The 25,969-nt window shown below is 36.6% G+C and overlaps 1 protein-coding gene across 9 annotated transcripts in view; it reads right to left on the bottom strand.

Annotated features, from left to right (window-relative positions):
* vav2 (vav 2 guanine nucleotide exchange factor) overlaps nt 1–25,969 on the bottom strand; it is a 214,875-nt gene that overhangs the window by 46,612 nt on the left and 142,294 nt on the right. For 5 of the 9 annotated variants that reach the window (XM_048166908.1, XM_048166907.1, XM_048166905.1 and 2 more), the window contains exons 4-6: nt 19,497–19,565; nt 1,464–1,569; nt 1,305–1,319 (exon numbers count right to left, since the gene is read on the bottom strand). In XM_048166908.1, the coding sequence (XP_048022865.1) occupies nt 1,305–1,319; nt 1,464–1,569; nt 19,497–19,565 (190 nt within the window). The remainder of the gene's footprint in view (nt 1–1,304; nt 1,320–1,463; nt 1,570–19,496; nt 19,566–25,969) is intronic. The other 4 variants (XM_048166909.1, XM_048166910.1, XM_048166912.1 and 1 more) reach the window with 1 other exon arrangement.

Genomic DNA, 25,969 nt, shown 5'->3' with positions numbered 1-25,969 from the left:
AAGTCTCGCTGTCTGTGACAGACCGTTTACAGTTGGTCTATGTCAGGGATGGACAACTCCGGTCCTGGAGGGCCAGTGTCCAGCAGAGTTTAGCTCCAACCCTAATCAAACACACCTGAACCAGCTAATCAAGGTCTTTAGGATTAGTAGAAAGTTATAGGCAAGTGAGTTTTTATCAGGGATGGAGATAAACTCTGCAGGACACTGGCCCTCCAGGACCGGAGTTGTCCATCCCTGGTCTATGTGTTAATTACAGTACATCGGACAGGACATCCAAATGCTCGCCTATCATTCAACGACCTCAAATATGGCTTATCATATGAAATGTAAGTAGTAGCAACTTTACATGGCCGCTCGCTTTAACGTTAACCTAGAAAAATGTGGGCTATTCAAGTGTTTGTGCGGAATGTGAAAACTGAATAGTAGCACATTTAATGTATGACAGCTAACATGGAGGCAACAGTGCGATCACTTGCACTTAAAATACTCTGTCATACAGATAAGGGTAATACATCTTTTGTTCATCAAAAAGGAAAAGTCTGACATCATTTACTCACCCTCATGTTGTTCCTAACCCATATAACTAACTTTTATCCACTGGAACATAAAGGCAGATGTTTCGCAGAATGTTCATGCTTCTCTTTTCCATAAAATTTATATATATAAAGACCAAAACTTGTACAGCTCCAAAAAGGATAAAAAGTACTATTAAAGTACCATTTCAAGTCTTCTGAAGTCAACAATAGTTTTGTTTGTGGAAAACAACCAAACATTTTGGTAACACTTTACAATAAGTTTTCATTTGTTAACATTATTTAATGTATTAACAAACATGAATTAACTATGAGCAATACATTTGTTACTGTGTTTGTTAATCTTTGTTAACATTAGTTAATACAAATACAGCTGTTCAGTGTTTGTTCATTGTTTGGTCAATTGTCTTTATGTGAGATATGAGCATACACAAATGGGATTTGAGGGGTCATGCAGATATTTTTTGGTCCCTGGTCACCATATGTTTTTACCGTTTGGAAAATTGCAGCATAATCATTTTTCAAAACATCTTGAGGGTAATTACATAATGTCGAAATTTTAATTTTTGGGCCGCCTATTCTTTTTTAGTAAATAAAATGGTTGGAACTTCATAGAACTGTCAATGTGAGAGGGAATCTGGGACTGCTCAACAGGTTTTTCATTTATGCGTAAAGGGCTCAATGGCTTGCGCCGACACACATTTAAAGGAAAGGAAAGAGGAGCACTGAAGGGTCATAAGAGAATCATGTGCGGTACAGCGTGACACTTACCTGCATGTATCTGATCTGCAGCATTAAGGAGGCAAAGCAGCAAATGTAAGCAGAGCAAGTGAACACGCGCACAGCCGTGGGAAATGACAGGAAACAATCCATCTATATCCTCTCTCACACACACACCAATGAGCGTCGTCCATATTGTGTCTCACTCACCATGGGCTGTCTAACCTCCACCTTGATGATGTCCTCGTAGATGTCGTCCCCATCGTCCTCGCAGGGGACGCAGTCATATATGTCGTCCTCTCCCACATCATGCTCACTGTGCAAGAAAAAGGGCACAAAGGAAAAAGTGGGTTAAAATACATTAAAAAAGACATGGATTGTCTTTGGGAAAGCAGCAAGCATTTGAACACTAAGGCATTTTCTGAGGTCTGCCCATTTAATGCTCTGAGAGTAATTTTCTATGTCTGAAAGTACACTACCTTTTTAAAAAGAAATTAACAATTTTATTTAGCAAGAATGATTTAAATTGATCAAAAGTAATAGTAAAGATTAAGACATTTATATAAAAAGATTTCTATCTTAAATAAATGCTGTTCTTTTGAACTTCACTGGAATAAATCGCATTTTAAAATATATTAAAGTATAAAACAGTTGTATTAAATTGTATTAAATCTATTTCAAAATATTACTGTAAACAAATGTAGCCTTGGTAAGCATAAAAAACATTATGTAGTACAGTAATGAATGGAATTACTGTATGAGGTGGCAAAGAGGAGAACATACTATGTCCTAACCAGTCGCAATACGTCAAGTGTCAAGTGTCAAGTGACGCTTTTGTCATCACTTGAAGCAAAATACAGAGAGACAAAATAACGCAATGAAATATCCAGCATGTCATAAATGGTAAGCGACAAAATCAGTTTAACATGGAGATGATAATGATTTATCACATTGCTCCTGGTAAGGACAAATTGCAAAGTGTTTGAGACAGAATTATGACACATTTGAGATAGTCAGTGTCATCACACAGTTTGTGACCCTGATTAGGATGTGTATGTGTTTATCAGACATCAAAAGAGCCCTGAGACCGCAGAGATGCCATCCATCACAGCACACTCTACCATTGTTCTCTCAGGGGATAAAAGGGAATGGCCAAAATAAAGCGGGCTGACATTGCAAGAGGTGTCCTGGTCCCAGCTGTGCTCTCACAGCAACAATCAAATCAGTCATCCATTCCTCCCTAAGAGAAGAACACACTCTCTCAAACACACACACACCAGACGGCTTCGCAACCAGACAGCAACAAGTTCCTTCCTCACTTCTGCTGATGTGTCCAATTGCAGGCTAAAAAAAGTGTGAAAAGCTAATGTGGCTTGAATCAAACGCCTGCCGAGGAGATTAGCTCATTGCCTCATCGGCTCATGGAGAACTGACATACAAACGCATTCCTCAATCCTTCTTTTTGCCCTCCCCTCCAAAAGAAGTGATAACAAAATGAACACATGCTTTTATAATGAGATGCAGAAGTATATTTACACATATGTCTAGCAGATAACAAATAATTTCTGTTTGGTGTAGAGATCCTAATTAGCATTAAACAACCTGTCTGAGTGTGCTAGGATGCTCTGAAGAGCCATTAACGCATTTTAAATAGTCCATGCTACAATAATATATCATGACTTTGCTATTATATAACACTCCATGTTTTTAAGCAGAATACATATTTCAATGCAAATGTAAGCTAATACTAAATAAATGCTTTGCTAAAGGAACAAAAAGAAGAAATGATTTGATTTTCTGCAGCAATCCCTGGCCAAATCCATTTATTTGTGAAAAACTGAAAGTTAATACCTGGTAAATTTGTTTCACAGAACACAATATTTTCCTGGCAAAGAACAAAAACTAACAAACTAAAAAAACTAACAAACAAACAAACAAGCAGCCGAACCTGGTTTGCTGATCTTTTGGCTGGTTTTAGAGAGATTTGGAAAACTATTCAGCTGGTAATGCTGGGAGACAAACTCGCTGCCCAGCTAAACACCTACTTGGCGAGGATGGGAAAAACTTTTAAACTAGTTAAAACTAGCATAAAACCACTATCTTAAAGGGATAGTTCACCCAAAAATGAAAATTTGATGTTTATCTGCTTACCCCCAGCGCATCCAAGATGTAGGTGACTTTGTTTCTTCAGTAGAACACAAATGATGATTTTTAACTCCAACCGCTGCCGTCTGTCAGTCGTATAATGGCAGTAGATGGGAACTTCATCTATAAGAGTAAATAAAGCTTGCTTAGACAAATCCAAATTAAACCCTGCGGCTCGTGACGACACATTAATGTCCTAAGACACGAAACGATCGGTTTGTGTGAGAAACCGAACAGTATTTATATCATTTTTTACCTCTAATACACCACTATGTCCAAGTCCGTTCATGACTCCTTTAGTGATGTCTGATCGCGCTCTGACAGCGGCAGTGATGTCTGGCACTCATTGAAGTATATGCGCGAGACATCACTTCCGTTGTCAGAGCGCGATCAGACCTAACTAAAGGAGTCATGAACGGAGTTGGACATAGTGGTGTTTTAGAGGTAAAAAATGATATAAATACTGTTCGGTTTCTCGCACAAACTGATCGTTTCGTGTCTTAGGACATTAATGTGTCGTCACGAGCTGCAGGGTTTAATTTGGATTTGTCTAAGCAAGCTTTATTTACTCTTATAGATGAAGTTCCCATCTACTGCAATTATTTGACTGACAGACGGCAGCGGTTGGAGTTAAAAATCATCATTTGTGTTCTACTGAAGAAAAAAATGTCACCTACATCTTGGATGCGCTGGGGGTAAGCAGATAAACATCAAATTTTCATTTTTGGGTGAACTATCCCTTTAAATCAGCCAAGACCAGCAAACCAGGTTGGTTTAATTGGGTTTTTTTCAGCAGGGTTCTGAGTTACCAGGCTTGCTGCTCAATGCACAGCTACATCCCACACCTGTGTCCGTACACTGCATAAATATCTAAGCTATCACCATGCTTATAAACAAAGCCGTTTCACTGAATCATGGAAAAAGACTGGCATAGATGTACTGAAGCAAGCTGGAGTGAGTTGCCAGTTGTTGGAGGATTATTAGCTTGGCAAGAGCTGATGGGTGTTAATCCATCTCTGTGACCTTCTATACCTGCACATCCAGAACACCAATTTTATAAAGAACTTCAACACCTTCAGTCACTCATCTGACTTACAGAACAAATAATAGGCTACTTAAGAGTATAATTTTTCAGTATTAAATTTATTTGAGCGACTGAAATTCTTTGGTTTGCACCTGTGGTTGCTAAATAAGATTCAAAAGTTACTGTGAACAATGTATGGATTGAGGAAATCTTTGATAGTAGACCCCCTACTATGGCATTATGGGTAATTTAATGTATTTCTAGAGGGCCTTATTAGAGAGTTTGTTCATACAAGGGCTTTTGTCTCTACCTGTATGTTTCTTTACATCTTATATTTCTTTTCAGAATAGAGTAAAATTAATTGATATGCTACAAGTACTATTACTTTGGATCCTTCCCATAATACTACAATGTCCACAGGAGTCTAAAGCACCTGAATCAGTCATTTTGATCATATAACAATCTTTTATAGAACTATACAGTCTTTGTCTATAAACTGTAGTGTGTGTGTGTGTGTGTGTGTGTGTGTGTGTGTGTGTGTGTGTGTGTGTGTGTGTGTGTGTGTATATATATATGAGAGAGAGAGAGAGTATTTATTCTTAATATATATACACACACACACAAGTAAATTAATGTAATAAAAATACTGTAATTCCTGTAAAACCACTAGAAGGCTGTGGGGAGAACTGTCCTGTCAATCAATACCTCCTTCAAAAGGACCAGTTTAAAAAAAAAGGATCAAATAGACAAAGTTTATTGAACTCTTGCATTACAACAGTGTTTTCCAACAGGACTACATTCACTTTTTAAAACCCTATGAGAGAACTGTGAAATTGCTGAATTCAAAATAATTACCTTTTTGAACACGATTTGAATGTTGTTCCTTTTTGCTAAATGACAAAACATGACATGCATGCGTATGTTTGAACAGTAGGTAGGAATGGGCAAGCTAATAAAAAGAAAGGTGCTGGCCTCAATCTAACATTCAGCAATGTGTCACATGGACAAGGGATTGTTTGAAGTATTAATTGAGGTTGTACAGTTCACCCTGAAGGACGGATGGCTTACTGCCCTCCCTCATTAGCTGGGTTGACTTTCCCCACTCACAGAGCTGCTGTCTGTCAGAGCAACATGGAGTGAGGGACAAAAAACATTGTTCCTCTGAATCACACTGGTCCCAAACTGCAAAGGAACTGAGGCAAAAAAGATTTCTAATGGCGTCTATTGTGTGACCTCAAATCCCTGAGGACAAGCATTAACTGCACTATGTGAAGTGCAGTGATCTGTAGAGTGGATTGTATCGGGTAGAAAAAATGAAGGCAGAATCTGTCAAAAAAGGAACAGGTCTTTTCTCTCACTGTGGTATAAATATGGATGGCAAAAATAGCTTGTCCACTTTTGTATGCAATGACATGACCCTATTAAGTGACGTTGTGTTAAAAAACAAACTTTTGGCCATAATCAGTGAGCACATTGAAAGAGAACAAATGCGTCTTTATACAAGATCTTTTGAGGCTGTCAAAAGATTGTTATTAAGGCTGATCCAACTTGCGGCTCTGGTGGGTGGGCATTATACATATAAATCTATGAATGCCAATGTAAAAATCTACTTTATGATTCAATATGGTGTAAACTGGCATAATCTGTATATTGAAAATGTGGAAAGATTCTCCACTTAGGTCATAACAAAGAATTCATTGCAATCATGAAATATTTTGTGGTTTCATGCTATCTAAACCATCATGACCACTCAAAGTGCTGCATTTCACTTGTGTTACAGCATTCTTGAACGTTTCCTTCACTTAGCCAACCACAAACCCAGAAAGGGAAAACCATGTTTAGAGCAGAGCAAAGGATCCATCCCAAACTCATAAAAGTTAACTGTGTCAATAAAACTTCACCGCACACTGTCATACTAGCAACTCGAGATGAAGTAATAAGAGGGAAGATAAGGGGAACAGTTGATAACACTGGCAGAACACGCTACATATGGACTCAGGGCATGGCAAGAAAAGAGGACCACATGCTGCTGCTTCATGCTTGTCACACTGACCCAGCCACACTGACCCAGCCACACTGACCGTGTGTACTAGAAGGGCCCAAAATGGTGTAAAGTTCTGTACACATGTTATCAGACAGGCAACATTTTGCATATCTGTCAGAAGATGTGACCTCGAGTCTTAGACAATCTTAAAGCCTCTCTGAAAACAACAGGCATAGTGGCCGACACAGATGGGTTTTTCAATAGCTGCTGTACATTTCATGACAGCAGCGTGGCTGATAGCTAATATAATAGTGATATATAACAGTTTAATAATAGTAAATGAAATGTACATTTAGAATTTAATTGATTAAATTATCACTTATTTGAATAATATTTACTTGAAATTCCTTCAGTTCACAAATATTTAGAATTACAAAACAGTTTTTTATATGGTTTATTAATTTATATGGTTTATAAAATTTACATGGTTTATTAATAAACGTTTTGTTGTTATTCTGAGTGCACGCAAATAAAAGTAGACTCTTCACAGATTAAAAGGATGTATTACTCTTATCTGTATGACCAAAAATGACTGAGTATTTTAAGTGCAAGTGATGGCATCAGCAGACACTAACAGGTCAAATATATATGAATCTACTTAATATAACTGAGCTGAAATAACTAAAAATAACTAAAACTAATTTTGTCTAACCACGTGCCTTAAAAATGAATAATATTAAAAAAAAATTCAGTGTAAAGAAACATTTAATTTTAATGAAATCTTTGTCATATGCTACCTATAGAATGGCTTGTGAGGGCTGAATAAACAGTAATGTGGCATGTTGATGGAAACATGCAGGTTATTGGAGCAGGAAACTACTTGGTTGAGATGTTCTATACATTATTTGAAGATTCTATTGAATGTTAGTTAAATTTCCAAACCCGTCCATCATCTTGACTGAATAGGTCGCTGGCTGCAGAGTTCAATCTGAAGTGCCAGGAGAGACAGGTGCCAATGGCAGTAGTTTGTCCCTCTTGAAAGCTCAGAGTGCTTTGGCCTGAGGCTCCTCTACCCACAATGCCTCAGGTGAGAATGTAAAATAGTAGCAACCAGTTAGTATGAAGTAAATCATTGCTGACATGATGTACATCCAAACATCTGATTGCTATTTGATGGAGAAAGAGAGACAGTCTGCTTGCTAAAATTGAACAATTTCATGCTTTGTCAGTTTTTGGATGAACACATTAAATACAGTGGAAAGTGACAATGACACTGGGAAATCCAGTAGGGCTGGATTGGATGTGAACTCACAGATTACAATAACCCAGAGTTAACAACCCTGCCATATTTATACCACTCAATTACCAACAGTAGTCAGTTCGGTTCAGTGCATACCTGAATACACAGCGCTCAAGACCGCAGTCGCTTGCTCAGAACCCGTTAACTTGTCAAAATACAGAGGTGTGTGTAAAATAAAGGCAATAGTTTGTGATGGAGCTCCCCTTCTGAACCACTGTTACATAATTTCAGAAACACATTGGCCCATCATGCATAACTTGCAGAAAAAAAAAAAAAAACATGCATCTACATAAAAAATTTAAATGTTTAACATTTTAATTCAGAGACTGTTAAACGTAGTCCTTCAGACGAGTACGCTGTTTGTCAGTCCTTGAGCTCACAAAATCTTGAGTTTTCATAAGTATCTCTATTTGAATATACACTGTTAGCCTGGATAAGTTGAATTTTCTTAAAAAATTTGAGGAAACTGGTTGCCCTAAAAAAAATTAAGTAATGTTAACTTAATAACTTGAGTTCATTTAACTTAAAATGTTGTTGTTATATAATGTTTGTAATATTAATTACTTTGTAGTTATTACACCTAGTATATTTAAGTTCAATGTACTAAGCAAGTTAACTTGCCACCAATCAAAATTCATCCATGCCTCCCATCATGCATTGCTGCATGATTAAATTATGAGCTGAATTGTCTTAGTCATTTTCTTTATTCTCACTATTTAAATTTTGCTGTTTTTCTGTGACTTTTTAGTAGCTTGTTTTCTAATGTTCAGAGTTGATCTGTTTATCAGAATATGTTGCTTGTCACCGTTGTTGAGATTCATACGCTGATTCTTTGATGTCTGTATGTGCCTAAAATATTTTTTTTTGTGATAAGGGCAACTTTAAAAAAAAAAAAAAATTGTATTGTAAAAATTGATCTTCTGCTGTAGAATCACAGTGCTGCTGTAATCAATAATGTAAATCTATTTCAGAGATCTAAATGAGTTCAGTGATTCAGATCAAATAATGATTATGTGAAAACATAATCAACACCACCTGATCATATTTTAACTTTGCTTGTCTGGTTGGTTTTAATGCAGTTAAAACTGCCCCCAAAAAATCTAATATTAAAAAGTCAAGGGTCAAGAGCTCAACTAAAACACTGACCTCAATGATGGTAACTTAAAAATTTTGATTTTCTCCTTTGGTGAAAAACTATAAAAAGGTAAATGTTTGGAAAAAATGTCTGTAGAACAGCCAAAACAAATGTTCCAACTGCTCATCAACAGCTCCTTGAATTCACACACACCACAACAAAATGGCGTCATTACCTGCCGCAAACCAGTGTGTAGGAGGCGTGGTCAGGAGAAAAACTTTATAATTTAAGTGCATTTAACTTACATTTATTAACACATTCAAATACACCCACAAATTAGTAGAATATACTTATATTTTATAAGTAATGCAACCAAACTTAAATATTTTAAGTATACTGTAATTATATTTTTAAGTAAATATAAAATCCGGGCTAAGAGTGTATCTCATAAAATAAAAAAACCCTGAAAATTCTTTGTAAATAAATATTTCCATACATTTTCAGTAAAAACCCCCAAAAACAAATAACCAAAAAAAAAAAAAAAACCAAAAAAAAAAAAAAAAAAACAGTGATTGCATTTCTGGAGGTGGGGTCTGTTGCACTGTCCTAAGGACGGGCCTGACTGTACTTTTCAGTTTAAAGGGCACCTATTATATTTTTAGAAGATTTAAAATAAGTCTCTGATGTCCCCAGAGTGTGTATGTGAAGTTTTAGCTCAAAATACCCCACAGATCATTTTTTATAGCATGTTAAAATTGCCACTTTTTAGGGGTGAGCAAAAACGTGCCGTTTTAGAGTGTCCCCCCTTTATATGCAAATGAGCTGCTGCTCCAGGCTTAAGAGGGCAGAGCTTCAACACACACTAATAATGTTAGAAACTGTCCGAAACAGTGTTCAGTCCGAATCGGATTCAGACAATAATGCCTATAGAGCCAGAGAATATATGCTGCATGGAGATAGAACAGAAATAGTTTAGTTCAATTACGGTTATAACTTATGTTGTCATTATGAGTTTATCTATTATTAGTTCCTATTAGTTCCTGTCCGAATGATGACCAAAACTTTACTGATGAGTTTTATGACGTTAATTGTACTTCACCTAAGAAGATTAAGCGTCCTTTTTCACTCAAGAAAATCACTGTAAGAGCTTAATAAAACACAGTGCAAAGAAGTGTGCATTAAAGTATTTTCCATAAACTCTCTCTCTCCCTTGCATTATCATCAACATACACAGTGAGTTACACAAAAACACTTGTTACCATACACAGTGAATTACACAAAAACACTTGTTACAATTAACAAATATATAAAGAGCTTCTGCCTTTTCGGGGTTGCTTAATAAACTGGTAGGCTTTATATCAGTAAAACAACTAAAGTGTGTGCTCTCCCTTTCATTATTGCTGTATTCAGTATCACTCTGGAGACTGTAAGCTGGATCACAAACAGTTGGTACTAGGGGTGTAACGGTACACAAAACTCACGGTTCGGTACGTACCTCGGTTTTGAAGTCACGGTTCGGTACAGTTTTCGGTACAGCAGGTGGAGAGAAAACTAAACATAAAATTGCTTTTTTTTATTATTAAACAGAGGTTTACTGAACAAATTGTGTTTTTGTCTTTAAATATATTAAATTAAATTAAAACTAAAAGTTTCTTAAGGATAAAAAAAATGATCTCTGCTAATGCTATAAACTATGTAGGGAGCCCTAACTTGAAAGAAGCCCAAACTATTAGCCTAAATTCAAATGCTTTTTATTTTTAGATAAAATAATCAACACTCAAATAACAAATTGTATGCAAACCTGTAAGCTGCACCTAAGGCAGTTTTTGCATTAACTTCTAAATGTTTTTACTCCAATTCGTTGTTGAAATATAATCATTTCTACACAGTGGCTGTTATTTTAACATCAGATTTATTTAAACATACATTAAATAGCCTAATCAGGATATCACTAAAAGGTTAAGTAAAATAATGAATATATTGGCTAATACAGTGCATATATTAAGCAAAAGAGTTCATTTCTCTAGCGAACTAACAAGCTGTGAACACTGAATGGCTTTTCTGAGGTAAATGCATCATGACATATTGTTGAATACGGAAGCTTTCGTTGATGTCTTTCCACCGTTGAAACACTGAATGAGCGATTACATGAGATATGACCGTTTCAGTAAGTTGTACTGAATCTTGCAACATACCTTCAGATGTTCTTTCATGTTTATTCTGTAACTAGTATTAAGGAGGAAGAGATGAACACATTCACTTGCGCTCCGCGCTCGTGCTGCCGGTTGAACTGAGGCGCCTGTACAGTGATCTGTCACCCCACATCAAAGCACGTCAAAATGGCATTTTCTGTTTAAACTTCATGATTTCGTGGACAGAATTTGAAGGATGACACTTTGTTTCTTATCGAAAGTAACAAAACGCAGAGCTTATTGCGGTTATTGGTGGTGAATATTGGTTGCAATGTAATGCTTCGGTACACAAGTGCACCGTACCGAAAGCCCTGTACCGAAACGGTTCGGTACAAATACGTGTACCGTTACACCCCTAGTTGGTACTGATCCATCCTTGAGTAACAACTTTTTAGCAAAACCTGTGTTTTGTAATGTAAAATGATTTGCTCAGACATAAACGAATTAGGTATATGGGGGCGAATTCCCTTCAAAAATAAAACTGCGTCTTCAGCAGCTCTGATTTCAGGAGCACATGGAGACTGTTATGTGTAAACTTACATCAAACGAGACTGTTATGTTTACTCTTACATCCAAAAACAAAACACCTCAATCGCTTGCATAAAAGGTGCCCTTTAAAACTGCTGGCCATAAGCAGTATGAGTAAATGCTGTCTCTCTTTTAAAACTCTTTTGAAGAGGAGGGTCTCAGTCATCTCTCACATTCAAGAGTAAATTGACTAAAGAACTTCTTCGACATCATTAGCTTTCCACAAAAGCACCTTGATTAGCACTTTCTTTTATCTCTTCAAATGAACTGCACTCTTTAATTCAATAACTGAAAAAAACATGACACTATTATTGAGGACAATCAGCAGTCTTCTTATTTACACTCCGTTTGGCCCCACATATGGCACAATGTTGAGAAAGATATCCAATCTAATAGAAACAGACACAGGGCTTATATGAATAAACCTATTGAAGCTACATGACTTCTATAGTTTCAGTAGCACTGCAGAAAAAAATGTCATGCATATTTCCATTAAAGCAGACAATGATATCACAATCCAATTAAGAGAGCTCCGAGCAGCCTGATGAAAGTGCTTGTTAAACTGTGTCCCGGAGCATCATATCAGGGACCTTTCCATTAATCAGATGGCAGTGTTGTGCTGGAATCGAACCATATTTATGGCTGTAAAAGGTCATGGGTCTGCATGGATGGGTAGTTTCATTAATTTGCTCAGATTCACTATTCCATCACTGGCATTGCAGTGAGTGCTAGTGCTCTAGCTGTGGGTTTAACCTCTATTAGATTTGGCATTGAGATGTGTTTCAACATGAATCTGCATGTAAAGTGAGGTCAGATGGCAGAGGGATATCAAGAACTTTGAAAGAGGTCAGCAATCACTTGAGGCCATATCAGACAGCGTCTAAAGTCGGATATGGATCAGTGCAAGAGGCTGTAGACAGTGGAAATGTCAAAGGCCCACATATGGCCTCACAGGACTCAACAGTAAAGATGGCCCGATGCCCCGGGGCCAGAGTGAGACAGTTTTGAGCTGATTTACCCTTCGCAAAGACCCGCCCCCCTTAGTTACTGTTGCTTTGTCCGACAAGCCATGGCACGGTCATGCCACACAGAGTGAAAAATACATCGCAGAGCAAAGAGGACACTGACAACACGTCGACAGACAAGACAGAGCAGGTTACTTATGATATTAAACAAAGTCCCAGCTTTCAAAAAAAACTGTGTAATTTTTTTAAGAAATTCAAACGATAAATACTTTTTTGTGGCTCTTTAATGTGTCGTGACAGATTGCTGTAGCGCCTCAGCTCACGAGGCTCGTAAACCAATCATCTCTTTTTACTAGATAATTTATAGCATCAAATAAACATGAATGAACATGAGAAGGAAAGTTGTTTCAAACGCGGAAAGACATCAGTACACATGATTTTTCAAGTTTAAGTCCACTGAGGTTAATCTTCTAACGCCTGACTGTTTTGTCGGACAAAATGGCGAATTCGGCGTTATGATTGGTTAGATCACTTGTCAATCAAACTCCCGGCGAAGGGTCAATTGATGGAATTCTTACATTTGTTGATAATGCATTTTTTTTTAATGCCTTGATGTTTCAAAAATGGTTGTTTTGTGAATTCTGCTAATGTAAATATGTTGCCAAAGTAAAGGTATCTAGCTCTTTGACATATGAGATATTGTTAGAAATGATTCCAAGAGTCACTGCCAGTGTAATAATCAGTTAAAATTGCCCTGAAATGGCCTGAAATGTAAAAATTAATAATCTATCTGAAATGTAGAAATGAATAATCCCAATGAAAGAGTCACCATTAGACTGCATATATAAAAAATTATGTCTTAACACATGAGCAATATCACACGAGTAGCTGTGCGATATTGCTCCACATCAGCACAGCTGTGATTCGGCCATAGGCAATCACAGCCATGCTGATATAGAGTCAAACTGGACGGCTATGAGTGTGATATTGCATTTATACAACAGTTCGACGACACAAGTGTGTAAATGTGTCTTTAACCCACCTTAAAACATATCTTTTCGTTTCTTGTTTTTCTCTGACTGCATGATCTGATTCATGGTATGTATTTTATTTTTATATGTATTGTTTTTCTGTCTGCTGTAATCTTTATTTGTTATAATATTGTAAAGCGACCTTGAGTTTGCAGAAAGGCGTTATAAAATAAACTTCTTATTATATCATTATTTAAAACCCCTCTTTTGGGCGGAACTACTTCCTTGCACCCCTATTACAAATGTTCTGTTATTGGATGTACCAACGAAAATAAGAGTCTCCATAGACTCCCAGCATCTGAGCCGCTGAGAATGCTGTGGTTGAATTTCATTTATGAAGGAAATGTGCAGAAGAAAGTCTGTAAAGTTCTACAATCGCAAATAATTTTATGCCAGACTGCTTCATACACTCTAAAAACTAATTCAGGGGACCTTTAGTCATTACTTAAATATATATATTGTTGTGAAATAAAAAAATCAAGTTCTAAAATGCTGTTAGACTTTTTACTTGTAATTGTTATTTTATTTAGCTTGGATGACACACAAATTACGCCTATTGATTCGATATACTATCATGACTTGTCAGTTTAACATTTTCAGTTAATCAAAAATTTATTTAATTTTAAGTTCTGTTAATGTAAAATACAATCTGATGATGTGTAAATGTGTTTTATTGTTTTGAGTTGTATGAACACTTCTTTTAATTTAGACAAACTTAAGTTAAGTGAAACTGGGCTGGGATTTATATTTCCCATCATGCTTTGCCCATGGCACTTGAAAGGGAGAGTAAATGCTAAAATGAAGTGTTATATAATATTTTTTGCACAAGATTAATGGTAAGGGAGATTTAGCAGTAATTAGTGTTTTGTTATGCTAATTTAGAAGAGTTTCTGTTAATGTGGGTTTTTGGAGATTTACCATCATGGTGACAAGCGGTGCTTGGTAAGTTCATGTTACTTAGAAATAGGGTTGGGAATCGTGAGAAATTTTCCGGTTCCGGTTCTGATTCCGCTTCCGATTCCGGTTCTGCCTAACGATTCCGGTTCCGGTTCCATTAAAATAATTAAACAACTATTAAAAAATAGTAGTAAGGGAAAAATGCACAATACTCACTCAAACAGTCCTTTTTAATTAATTTAACAGACTGTTAATCTCAACAAATTCGCTAACACTTTACAATAAGGTTCATTAGTTAACATAAGTTAACTACATTAACATGAACTAATAATGAACTGCATTTCTACAGCATTTATTAATCTTTGTTAATGTTAATTTCAACATTTACTAATACATTATTAAAATCAAGAGTTGTATTTGTTAACATTAGTTAATGCACTGTGAAGTAACATGAACAAACTCTGAACGGCTGTATTTTTATTAACATTAACAAAGATTAACAAATACAGTAACAAAGGTATTACTCATGGTTAGTTCATAAATGAACCTCATAAAGTGTTACCACAAATAAGATAAAATTCTTGAACACACATGTAAGATTCAGACAGGTGAAACAGAATATTTTTGTAAGTTGGATTCATAAAGACTTGTTACTGAAAGAATGATTCATTGATAGACACATTTTCAACAGTAAATTTGTTGCCACCTAGTGGCGTAACAATGCAATCGATACAGTCGTTACTTTCAGAACAGAAGGTAATTTATTATACATAACATAAACATCAGCGTTTCTATCTGAATAATACACTTTTGTATATTTCTGTTATAATTGGAATAGGCCTATTTGTCACACAGAAATAATGATACTGTGCGTTTGAAAAGACTGTTTGTGAAGCTGTTTATATACACATTACAACTCTCTTCAGATCAACGGCAGCACGAAAGCAGGTTTGAATGTCGCGATTTTATTTTTGTCAAAGGTTTAATATATAGAGGCGATTATGTAGGTGATGAAATCGAGAACGCGATCTTTTAAAGATTAATCGTGCAGCTTTGGGTCTCTCTCTCTCTATTGAAATATTGCGTATATGAGTAGCGCCGGCTTTTCAGTGCATTCATTGCTATAATATTCATGATGTGAGACGTCTCTATGAAAAGATACGCTCCCCGCACTTCGACCATCCATCACACCAGAACCGGAACCGAAACTTAGAAATCTTGCATGGTTCCGGTTCTTTTCAAAAAACACTACCGGTTCCGGATGAGAACTGGTTCTCGGTTCCCAACCCTACTTAGAAATGCGTTTTATTGTGTCCAAAAAGCGTCTTCACCTTACTTAAAACATTATGTTGGATCAACTTAAATAGTTGCATTCATGTTGACAATTTTTAAGTTCATGTTACTTAGAAATGTGTTTTTACTGTGGCAAAAAAACGTCTTCACCTTACTTAAAACATTATGTTGGATCAACTCAAAATATTGCTTTGAATTAATGTAATTCTCCCAAATGGCTTAAGTTAAAAATTCTAGTGGAAAACGTTAACATATTTTTTTTTGTTGAACCAATGTTTTATTTTTTAGAGTGTATACAGTCAGTTCCATGCTGGATTTACACAAAAGATTAACATGACTATACATGCTGAGTTGATTCAACATGATGAGTTGAATCAACTTAAATCCACAACAACTACATAAATTTATCTACAAAAGTTCTACCTTCTTCCTGAATATCTCCATCAGTGTCCGACTGAACATCACTACTGACAATTTCTGACATTTTGGCTGCGTGAGATTCTCCAGTTTTGTTGTTGTTGAGTATCCGAAGCATGAGTTGTTAAAGCTCTGCCCCATTCTGGAAAGGGGGCCGGGAGAAGCAGCTCTTTGCGTTTAAAGGGACACACAAAAATGGTGTGTTTTTGCTCACCCCCAAATGTGGCAATTTAACAAGCTATAATAAATGATCTGTGGGGTATTTTGAGCTGAAACTTCACAGACACATTCTGGGGACACCAAAGACTTATATTATATCTTGTAAAACGGGGCATAATATGTCCCCTTTAATAAGAGTTATTAAAAGCACAATAAACACCATATTTTAGTTTGCTCTGAATTAAACATTGTCTACTCTCACTTTATATTGGTTTAAAATAGCATCTTTACAAGCTATGTTTCTTTGGGCTGCTATTAAATTGACACCAGTTGAGCTGTGATAGAGGCTCCATTTACAGCTCCACAGAAGTTTCTTACAGGCATTGTGAGAAGCGCAAGTCTACGCTAACACGTCTGTGTCACGCTGTCCTCTGCAGATGAATGACACCTATCTGCCCTGCTACCCAATTATTCACAATTAATCAGCCAAGAGTCAGGCCTGTCACTACACAACCCCCTCCCTCATTCTCCCTCAATCTTCTTAACGCCCACACTGCCAGCCTAAGCATCGCATGGCATTGCCATGGCAACCAGATATGCGTTTAACGCCTGGTTATTTGTGCGAGGGTAACTGCACCAGCCAGACACTAAGGACACTGCGGATGTGACTATGTGAATAAATAGATAAATAAAACTACATTCCATTCCAATCACATTTAAATGCTACTAATTAATGCTGCATTCTATAAAAATCAGAACTTGGAATTCCTCCATCTCCCAGTTAAATGGCAAAGACTAAAGCAATGGTCCACTGGGCACAGTCCAGCTGATGTCAGAGATTTTAAAGTAGCATGACTGGAGTGCTACTTGAATGAGGCTGGAAACAGGAAATTTAAACTTGAGTATTACTACCTTCGACTTTGTCTTGAAAGTGGCATAATAACCTAATTTCCTATGAAACACAAAGCAGGCTTCCTCAAGTAGCCGCACAAGAGACTGGAAAAATAAAGCATTCATTACGCACATGCATACAAATCTCAGGACCAGGGTTCGTAACTTCCTTTTTTGGGTTTTCAAGGACTACAATCAGAGATCTCACTTATCAAAATTTCTTTATTATTTCTCAAATTATTTACTGTTTCTCAAAAACAGTAAATATATAAATAAAAAATATACTAATAAAACAAAATGGTACTAATAAAGTGAAGCACAAGCAAACTATGCAATGACAGTGGCAACTTTTAAAGGTCCCATTCTTCGTGATCCCATGCTTCCAACTTTAGTTAGTGTGTAATGTTGTTGTTAGAGTATAAATAAAATCTGTAAAATTTTAAAGCTCAAAGTTCAATGCCAAGCGAGATATTTTATTTAACAGAAATAGCCTACAACGAACGGCCTGTTTGGACTACATCCCTCTACTTCCTTCTTTAATGATGTCACTAAAACTGTGTTTTGACTAACCTCCGCCCACAGGAATACACCAAAAAAGGGGGCGTGGTCTTGTTGCGCTCCCACGGAGAAGAGCAAGAGTTGCGTTTGTAAAGTGTGTTTGTCGCCATGTCGTCGAAACGCTGTTATTTTCATCCCGCAGTCCAATCACCTTTGTTTGGCCTTCCCAGGGACGCTGTACTTAGAAATCAGTGGTTACAATTTATGTTTAACTCGGTTCCCGAAAATTATAATCCACATGTTAAACTATGTGCAGCACATTTTACTGAGGACAGCTTCCTCAATCTCAGTCAGTTTAATGCCGGATTCGCACAAAGATTATTTTTGAAAGATGGAGCAGTTCCCTCTTTGTCTGGAGAAGGCGCTGTTTGTGGACCACAACCGGTAAGTGTATTTTATTATTTACGTTGGTGCGTTTAACAGTTTCTGTAACTTATCACACAAAGGGCAACGCTGTTTAGCTTTGTTAACTAGATGGCAATTGAAACTTATCCGACCAAAACCTTTAAAAAGTGTAGTAATTCAACCGGACACCATCGATTGTTGGTGTTTGTTATGATCTGTTTAAATTATTTGTTGATTATATCTGTTGTTTACTGTTTAACCACATGCTGGTTTAGCTGCAGCCACGCGAATCATTGTTCTATGTTTAGGCCTATGTAACGTTACCTACTGTAAATAAACAGCTTACCATTGTGACACATCCTGCAAAAGACGTGTTTGCACAGGTTCTACTCGATCCTCTTCATCTATGTTCTCCGGGTCTGATTCCGGCTCAAATTGATAGGGTAAAATTAAAGACATGTTTACGATAACACTGAGCGCATGCATCTCCACGTTATGGTAAGAGGCGTGACCTTTCCGGGCAAGGAGCGCTAAGCTGCTGTCGAATCACAACACAGGAACCGCTGGCACAATCAGAACTCGTTACGGATTTCTGAAGGAGGGACTTCATAGAACAAGGAAGTCATCAGCCCGTTTTTATGACAGTGGAAACTGCGGTATACAGATAAGTAAATTATGTGAAAAATACTGTGTTTTTTTACACGCGAAACATGAACACATGTTATATTGCACACTATAAACACAATCAAAGCTTCAGAAAACCACGAAGAACGGGACCTTTAAGTCCAACTTTAAGGGTGAGCTAGTAAACCATTCATTAAAAAAAATGCTGATTCATCCTGGAAAGAAGCACAGTTTTAAACAAGAAAATTATTTTAACTTTAAACAACACCTTATAAGGCTCCGGGGAGAAGCTGAATGACACAATTCACATCAAAGAGATCAATTTATTGACCAGCGCTGCCCCAGTAATGGAAAATACCCTTAACCATTGAGAGGATACTATGACAAAGATATAGTCATTCAAACTGCTGTTATTTCCCCCAAGAATATATGATCGATCTGAAAAATGAAAGCTATATCATTTACTTGGAAATATAGTAGTCAACATTTGAAGTGGATCAAAACCTTTCATCAAATTTGTCCTAAAACTTAGTTCTTAGGACAATTTTGATTAACTTTTTTGATCCACTTCAAATGTTGACTACTGTATATGAGCAATATCATTCTCGTAGCAATGCAAAATGTCTCCATCTGTTTCACATGGGCTGCAACATTAATTTGCATGAAAAGATAAGCTCATGAGAGTAAATTTAGCTCGGAATAATTCCACCAAAGAACTCCAATAGCCACAGAACTGAGAATACACCATGAACAGAAAAAACATTGTTTTATGCCCTCCTTGTTTTATGCTTGTTTCTATGATTTAGAACACTTACTCTGCCAACTCCTCCAAGCTCCGGTACACGTCATCTTCATTAAGCGCAGTGTCCTCTGATGGAAAGGGCCTGGGGAGAGAGAGAGAGAAGAGGGCATTAGTCACCACACACAGACACACACACACAGAAGGAAAGAATATAGCACGATTCACTCCTCAACATCCATAATTCAACAGGTGGGTTTATTCATGAACACCTTCTCCATGATTGACATTTGTAACAATATGACAGATGTTTCAAAGGCACTTATCTGATTTCTGACAGAATACGGTTGGAACAGTGAAAAGGCCATGGCAGGACTGAATGACACAGGCTCTTGCAGTTTGACAGGAACACCTATATGCAAACACTTCAGCCCTTTCTCAATAACTGCGTGTCAGACTCCTCAGAGAGCTGACCCGCTGGGGTTTTAAATCCAGGGCTCATGAACATTCACCAGCCAATTAGAAAGCTGCAAATGGAAGACCGATCAATTATTCGATTAATGGCATGGCTCTTCCTCTAGAGATCTCATCAAATCACTTAATCTCGCATATTATGTAGGGCAAAAGGTGCTATGCTGCATGCAAAAAACATGAGGCATGGAAAATAAAGTCATTTTGAGGCAAGCCGTGTCACTTTCACTTTAGCGTGTATAGGGTACGCCTCAAAGTCACAACATTTAATAGATGTGATTCACACCTTTGAATTATGCATTCTTTCCATGCGACACAAAACATCATGGCTTTATGGAGCGCTTCACATAATGTTTGGAAAGAGCATTATATTTTATATACAATTATAAAATGTGTAAAATGTGATTAGCAGGCGAGGATATTATATTTCTCTTACACAACAGTTCAATAAACAAGTAGTTAATATAAAGCAACTTACATTTTAGACACAACACAGATATTTTGTGAGTTATATAAGGATGTCATGTTATGTAAGGATGTCATGACCTCATAAAGATGGTCAGTTGTTTTCTACCCATTAATCTATGCTAAAAACAATAACAACACCCTTACATCATGACAATTATGTTATAGTTATTATTATAGTTATGCATAGGCATAGAACATTGACAAAATGTAAAAATTAACTTCAACCTCATGTTGACAGAGGGTCATCTCTTCAATCATAACTATGCAGTATTCCTGTCTCTACGGAGCTGTCAAACAGCAGTGATGGAGAGAGAAAAGGGGAGAGGGGAAGAAATATAGAGCCATAGGGAAAGACTCTGACCTTGAGTCATATTACTAGAGGGCTATAACGCATGATCTAAGCAAACTGTCACTTGTTTTTTGAGGTCAGATGCACAAAGAGCCTCCCTTCTTAACCAATGCTGACATCGGACATCCTCACCCACACAATAGCAGACTAACAAACACACACTCTGACAATGTGACCACATCCTCACCTCACACTGCCCAATAACATGACACTTGAGGATGCTATCCTTTCTGATGGACAGAGAGAGAGAGAGAGAGAGATGCTCTCTGACAGCTAACAGAGCACACCACCATTGCCTTTAACATTAAAGCTGCTGCCAGTCAGCCTAATAGATGGACACAGATCATATGGCTGTGTATATATGTCAAATCAATGCACATACAATTCGTATATAAAGACAGACATGAATAGAGTGCTTAACTCTAGGGGTTGGGACCACCTAAGGACTCTAAAACGCTTGCAATCCAAGGTAAACGATTTTAAAAAAGTCGCCATGACAAGCTCAATTGTAGATGGCATCCAAAACATTCATTTCTTCCTCATTATGATGCAGCACAGTCATTATTGGCAGGAAAACAACCTCCGAATGGATGCATTATGTCTTTGAGGTGAAAGTATAAATGTTTCACTCAGATGTATTTTATTAAAACAAGGCTTTGTGATGAGTGACTATAACCATCATGAACTCAAAACACAAAGATGTTGTATCACATGATGGAATAATTGCTGATAGCAAAATAATTAGCCTGCTTACAAGGCTTCATCAAATCATTCGCTAATTAAACATCTTGGTTCAAAAGGACTTCCTCCTCATCCGCTCAGATGCGTTTATAATAAAAGAAGGTTAAACCTGCTCACAAATGTCATGCTAATTAATCATGTGAATTAAACACTGTTTCCTGCATCTCCTGTCAAAGCAAATGTAAACCAATGGTTTACAGGTTCTCTAGTTACTGTTTCTGTGTTTTTTCCAGCATTTTGTGATGTAATTAATTAGCGTTTGAATAAATACCACTGTTTGCTCATCTAAACTGTCTGAAAAACACATCTAACTCAAATAACATTCTGCAGCTATTTAGCTGGGGAAAAAAATGTAATGTGTGAAAAAAATGTTACTTATGGATAATTTCACATTTGTCTATAATACACCTTTCTAGTTCTGCTGTTCTAGAGTCAGGTTTTAACAGTTAAATGCTGTAGTTGTGACCAATCACAAAGTTCACTTCAGAATTAAAATTCTGATTATTTACTCACCCCCATGTTATCCAAGATGTTCATGTCTTCAGTCAAAAAGAAATTAAGGTTTTTGAGGAAAACATTCAAGGATTTTTCTCCATACAGTGGATTTCAATGGTTGCCAATGGTCTGAAGGTCCAAATTGCAGTTTCAATGCAGCTTCAAAGGGCTCTACACGATCCCAGCAGAGGAACAAGGGTCTTATCTAGTAAAAAAAACAGTAATTTTCTAAAAAAATAAATAAAAATGTATATACTTTTTAACCACAAATGCTCATAACGCTCTAGCTCTGCGATGCACGTCCATGACTTTACGGAATACTGGCTGGGATCGTGTAGAGCTATTTGAAGCTGCATTGAAACTGCAATTTGGACCTTCAAACAATTGGTCCCTGTTTAAGCCCACTATATGGAGAAAAATCCTAGAATGTTTCCCTCAAAAACCTTAATTTCCTTTCAACTGAAAAAAGAAAGACATGAACATCTTGGATAACACAGGGGTGAGTAAATGATCAGGAAATTTTAATTCTGACGTGAACTAATCTTTTAACGTACGCGTATGTGTTTTGAAGGAGGCATGGCATAGAGAGCTCAAAGGGAGGGTGGGATCTTGTACTGTCAAAGCTAGCACACTATTGCTAGCCTCTCTGAAAATTGCCAACCCTACCTTTAATTTGTCAACATCAAACATGCACAATTGCACATAGGAACAATTAAGAGTCTTTGTTTTGGCTAAAATCATTTACTGCTTAAAGTGCATATTGCAGGTTAAACATTTTTTTTGAGATGAATATATAACCTTGTACAAAAATACCATATAAAAAGGTACTGCAGGGTTTAAAAATGTTTTGCAGGACATAAGGGCATGAATTTAGTAGATAAAGTGACGGTCTCTATAAAAACGCTTTTTTTTTCAGCATCGCGTCATTTTACGTCACTAAAGGGAGTCGATTGCCGAGCTCAGTGTTGACTCAGTGCAGAGTAGGTTGGTATTCAGTGACAGCGGTCGTGAATCAGTGTGTTTTATGTAGTTTTTGTATTCTATTTATCATCATAATGGTAAATTATTGTGTTTATGGAGGTTGCACAAACTCCAGCCTGTCAGGACATCGAGTCCAGAGGTTTACTAACAAGAAAAAGGACGGTGCTATCTTCCGTGCCGGGGTGTGTTTTGTGCAGGTGAAGAGAAGGGACTTCACTTCTGCATCTGCTTTGAGAAACACGTTCATTATAGACCGGAGGATTATCATCCTGGTGATATGATGGAGTTCAACATTGTAATACTACTGTAAATAATGATATTAAATGAATAAAATTACACACGCGATGCTTCACCGTTTTTACTTGAATCAATTTCAACACTGATGAATACAAATTATGTACACATGCATACAGTCTCACACTTACACAAAACAGCTTTGAATGATGTGCTGGTAATGTAAATACTCCAATTTCATTCATGCCATGTATATACTGTAAACGTATATATACATTCAAGTTCACACAAGTACATAATCATGGCGTCACATACATCCTCACACTATCAGTGAATGGGCACGGAATAAACTCATAACACAGAATTAATGAATAAAGGATAACATTACATGAAACACATACAGTAACACTACTATGTTCGGCCGCCGGCGGGAGACATGATCAAGGATCCGTCAGAGATGCAGCTCGATGAACACGTGAATTGTGCACCGTAAGTCTTTTTTTTATTACTATTATTTTTTATTATTTCATTTGCCAACTACCAAATCAGTCGTGATGAGAAACCGCTATATCACGTAACGTTAGTGTGGACGGATATTAATGCGTGTGACATACGCCTGATCAAGGTTTATTAGATTCTGTTATTAGTAATCAATAACGTTACTCCTTGATGACCAATAGCTTTGCTATTGCCTGATTCATGATAATAATCTGTACAATATTGTGATCTGAGCACATATTGTTAGATAAGCTAACATCGGTCGCTGCCCTGTTCTCCACTGCTTCTCCTCACACATCAGCTCAATTTCTCTCTTTTGACCATTGTTCTGTCTAATCCTGTCCTGTCGCTGCTCTCTTGACCACATAGCAGGCTAATTGTATGGCTGTGGTTAGTTATACGAGTATGAATTAACATTTACAATTTCTTCAGCGTCCGAACTGTCATTGCGATCCATTGTTTTCCTATTGTTTATATTGATCGCACTCCCTTGAGTTACGTCACTTCCGATTTGGCATTTTTCAGATGCGGAGGTAAAATTCTCTCACAAAAAACGACTCCAGAAGCCTATGTAGCGTATTTATATGTGTTTTTTCAAGAAAATCTATTTCATACATTATTTTTCTATACATTGAATCACTGAAGCGCTAACCTGCAATATGCCCTTTAATAAACGATCAGGCATTGTTAACACACTAATGCACAGGCACATAGACATGAGCAACACATATGAATAAACATCTATATTTACCCACACACACAAAAAAAAAAATTACCCACACAAAAATTCAGGAGCATCTGACAACCTGATTATTTGAAATCAGAATAATATGAAAGCTGCTCCCATCCCTCAGTGATTATAGGCTAAAACACATCAGGCCAATACTAGCTTTAATTGGATTTGGCAGACACATCAAACTCTTTTCAATTTCATTTATGTCCAAGCAAACAGTATCCCTGTTTTTTTTTTTTATCTCACAGAAACAGATATTTGCTCTCTATTCTGAGAGTGACAGCTTAGAAGAGCTTGAAGAATATTGAAACATCTGAAGCATTCAGTAGTTTGCTCCATGATGTGAAGGGGAAAAAAGTGAAACTGATTCAATTTCTATTAGCCATAGCGGGGGCTAACAGCAGTATGATTACAAAACCAGCTAAAGCTCTTCATTCATGCTGAAAGTTTCTATACAACTATACATCACTTTTTTTTTTCTTTCTTTCTTTTTTTTTAACAGAAGCAGCAGCATTCTGAACATGTAGGAAGCTTTTTTGATTTCTGGTAAGTATCTCTACTATTCATATGATATGACAACATATTGTTATGATACACTTGTTTTATTGTAGTAAATTATACATTTATATTAAATGTATAATTAAATTATAATTTGTTCTAAAATTTTATTTGATGTGATTCTTTAATGTTGCATTTGTATTTGAAATAAATATTTATTTATTTTTGTACTAATGTAAATTTCCTTATTTTGCATAGTTTTTATTGTATGAACCTATGCTGTAAAAGCTTTAGCAATACAAATGCACAAGTTTTGTCACTAAAAAAATACAAAAATATAACTCATTTGATTTTTCAGTAATTCTTTCTGAAGGTTACACTGTCACTCCAGTAGGTGGTGATAAATGACTGCCTTTAAGAAAGAGTCACTGAATCATTAAAATGATTAATTCAAAACCAAGTGATTCATTCAGTAAGGACACAAGTGACTGTCTTTCATTTCATCAACTCAACTGATTTGTTCAAAAACTCCAATTCATTTAAGAATAAAAAAGCACCCAAATACAGAAAGTAAATGGACATATTGTGTCTAAAATGCAAGTTACTAAATATTAACGCCTTGTTTTTTAAACCATTGTATAAACGTAATAATTACACTTTCAGTCTTTTTGTATTACAACATATAAATGCAGAGCAAGTTACATTTTGACAAACTTTTTTTAAATAATGTGCCCTGTTGTAAAATAAAACTAGAAATATGTATTTAGAAAATCACAATAAATATTAATTTCATAAAAAATAAAGACTAAATCCCTCCTGACATCTCAACAGTAACGTCTCATCATCAGAGTAAAACTGCAAGCAAAAGGTATGACAATATTGATCTTCTATAAAAAGCAGTAGCCCAGTAATCCTTCAGTATCCAAAGCAACCCAGAGCACCTGATCCTGTCCGGCTCATACTGGAATATCACTGGAAGGATGATCAGAGGAGAGCATCAATCTGATAACTCCACCAGCAGACTCTGGTTTTCTCTCAAGACTTGATAAAGACTGAGTGAGATACAGCATTTTAACATTGC

Source organism: Megalobrama amblycephala, linkage group LG18, assembly GCF_018812025.1.
Source record: "Megalobrama amblycephala isolate DHTTF-2021 linkage group LG18, ASM1881202v1, whole genome shotgun sequence".
In the NCBI taxonomy this organism is placed as follows: domain Eukaryota; kingdom Metazoa; phylum Chordata; class Actinopteri; order Cypriniformes; family Xenocyprididae; genus Megalobrama; species Megalobrama amblycephala.
Note: the sequence above shows the minus strand (reverse complement) of the source record. Positions and strands in the feature narration are given on the sequence as shown.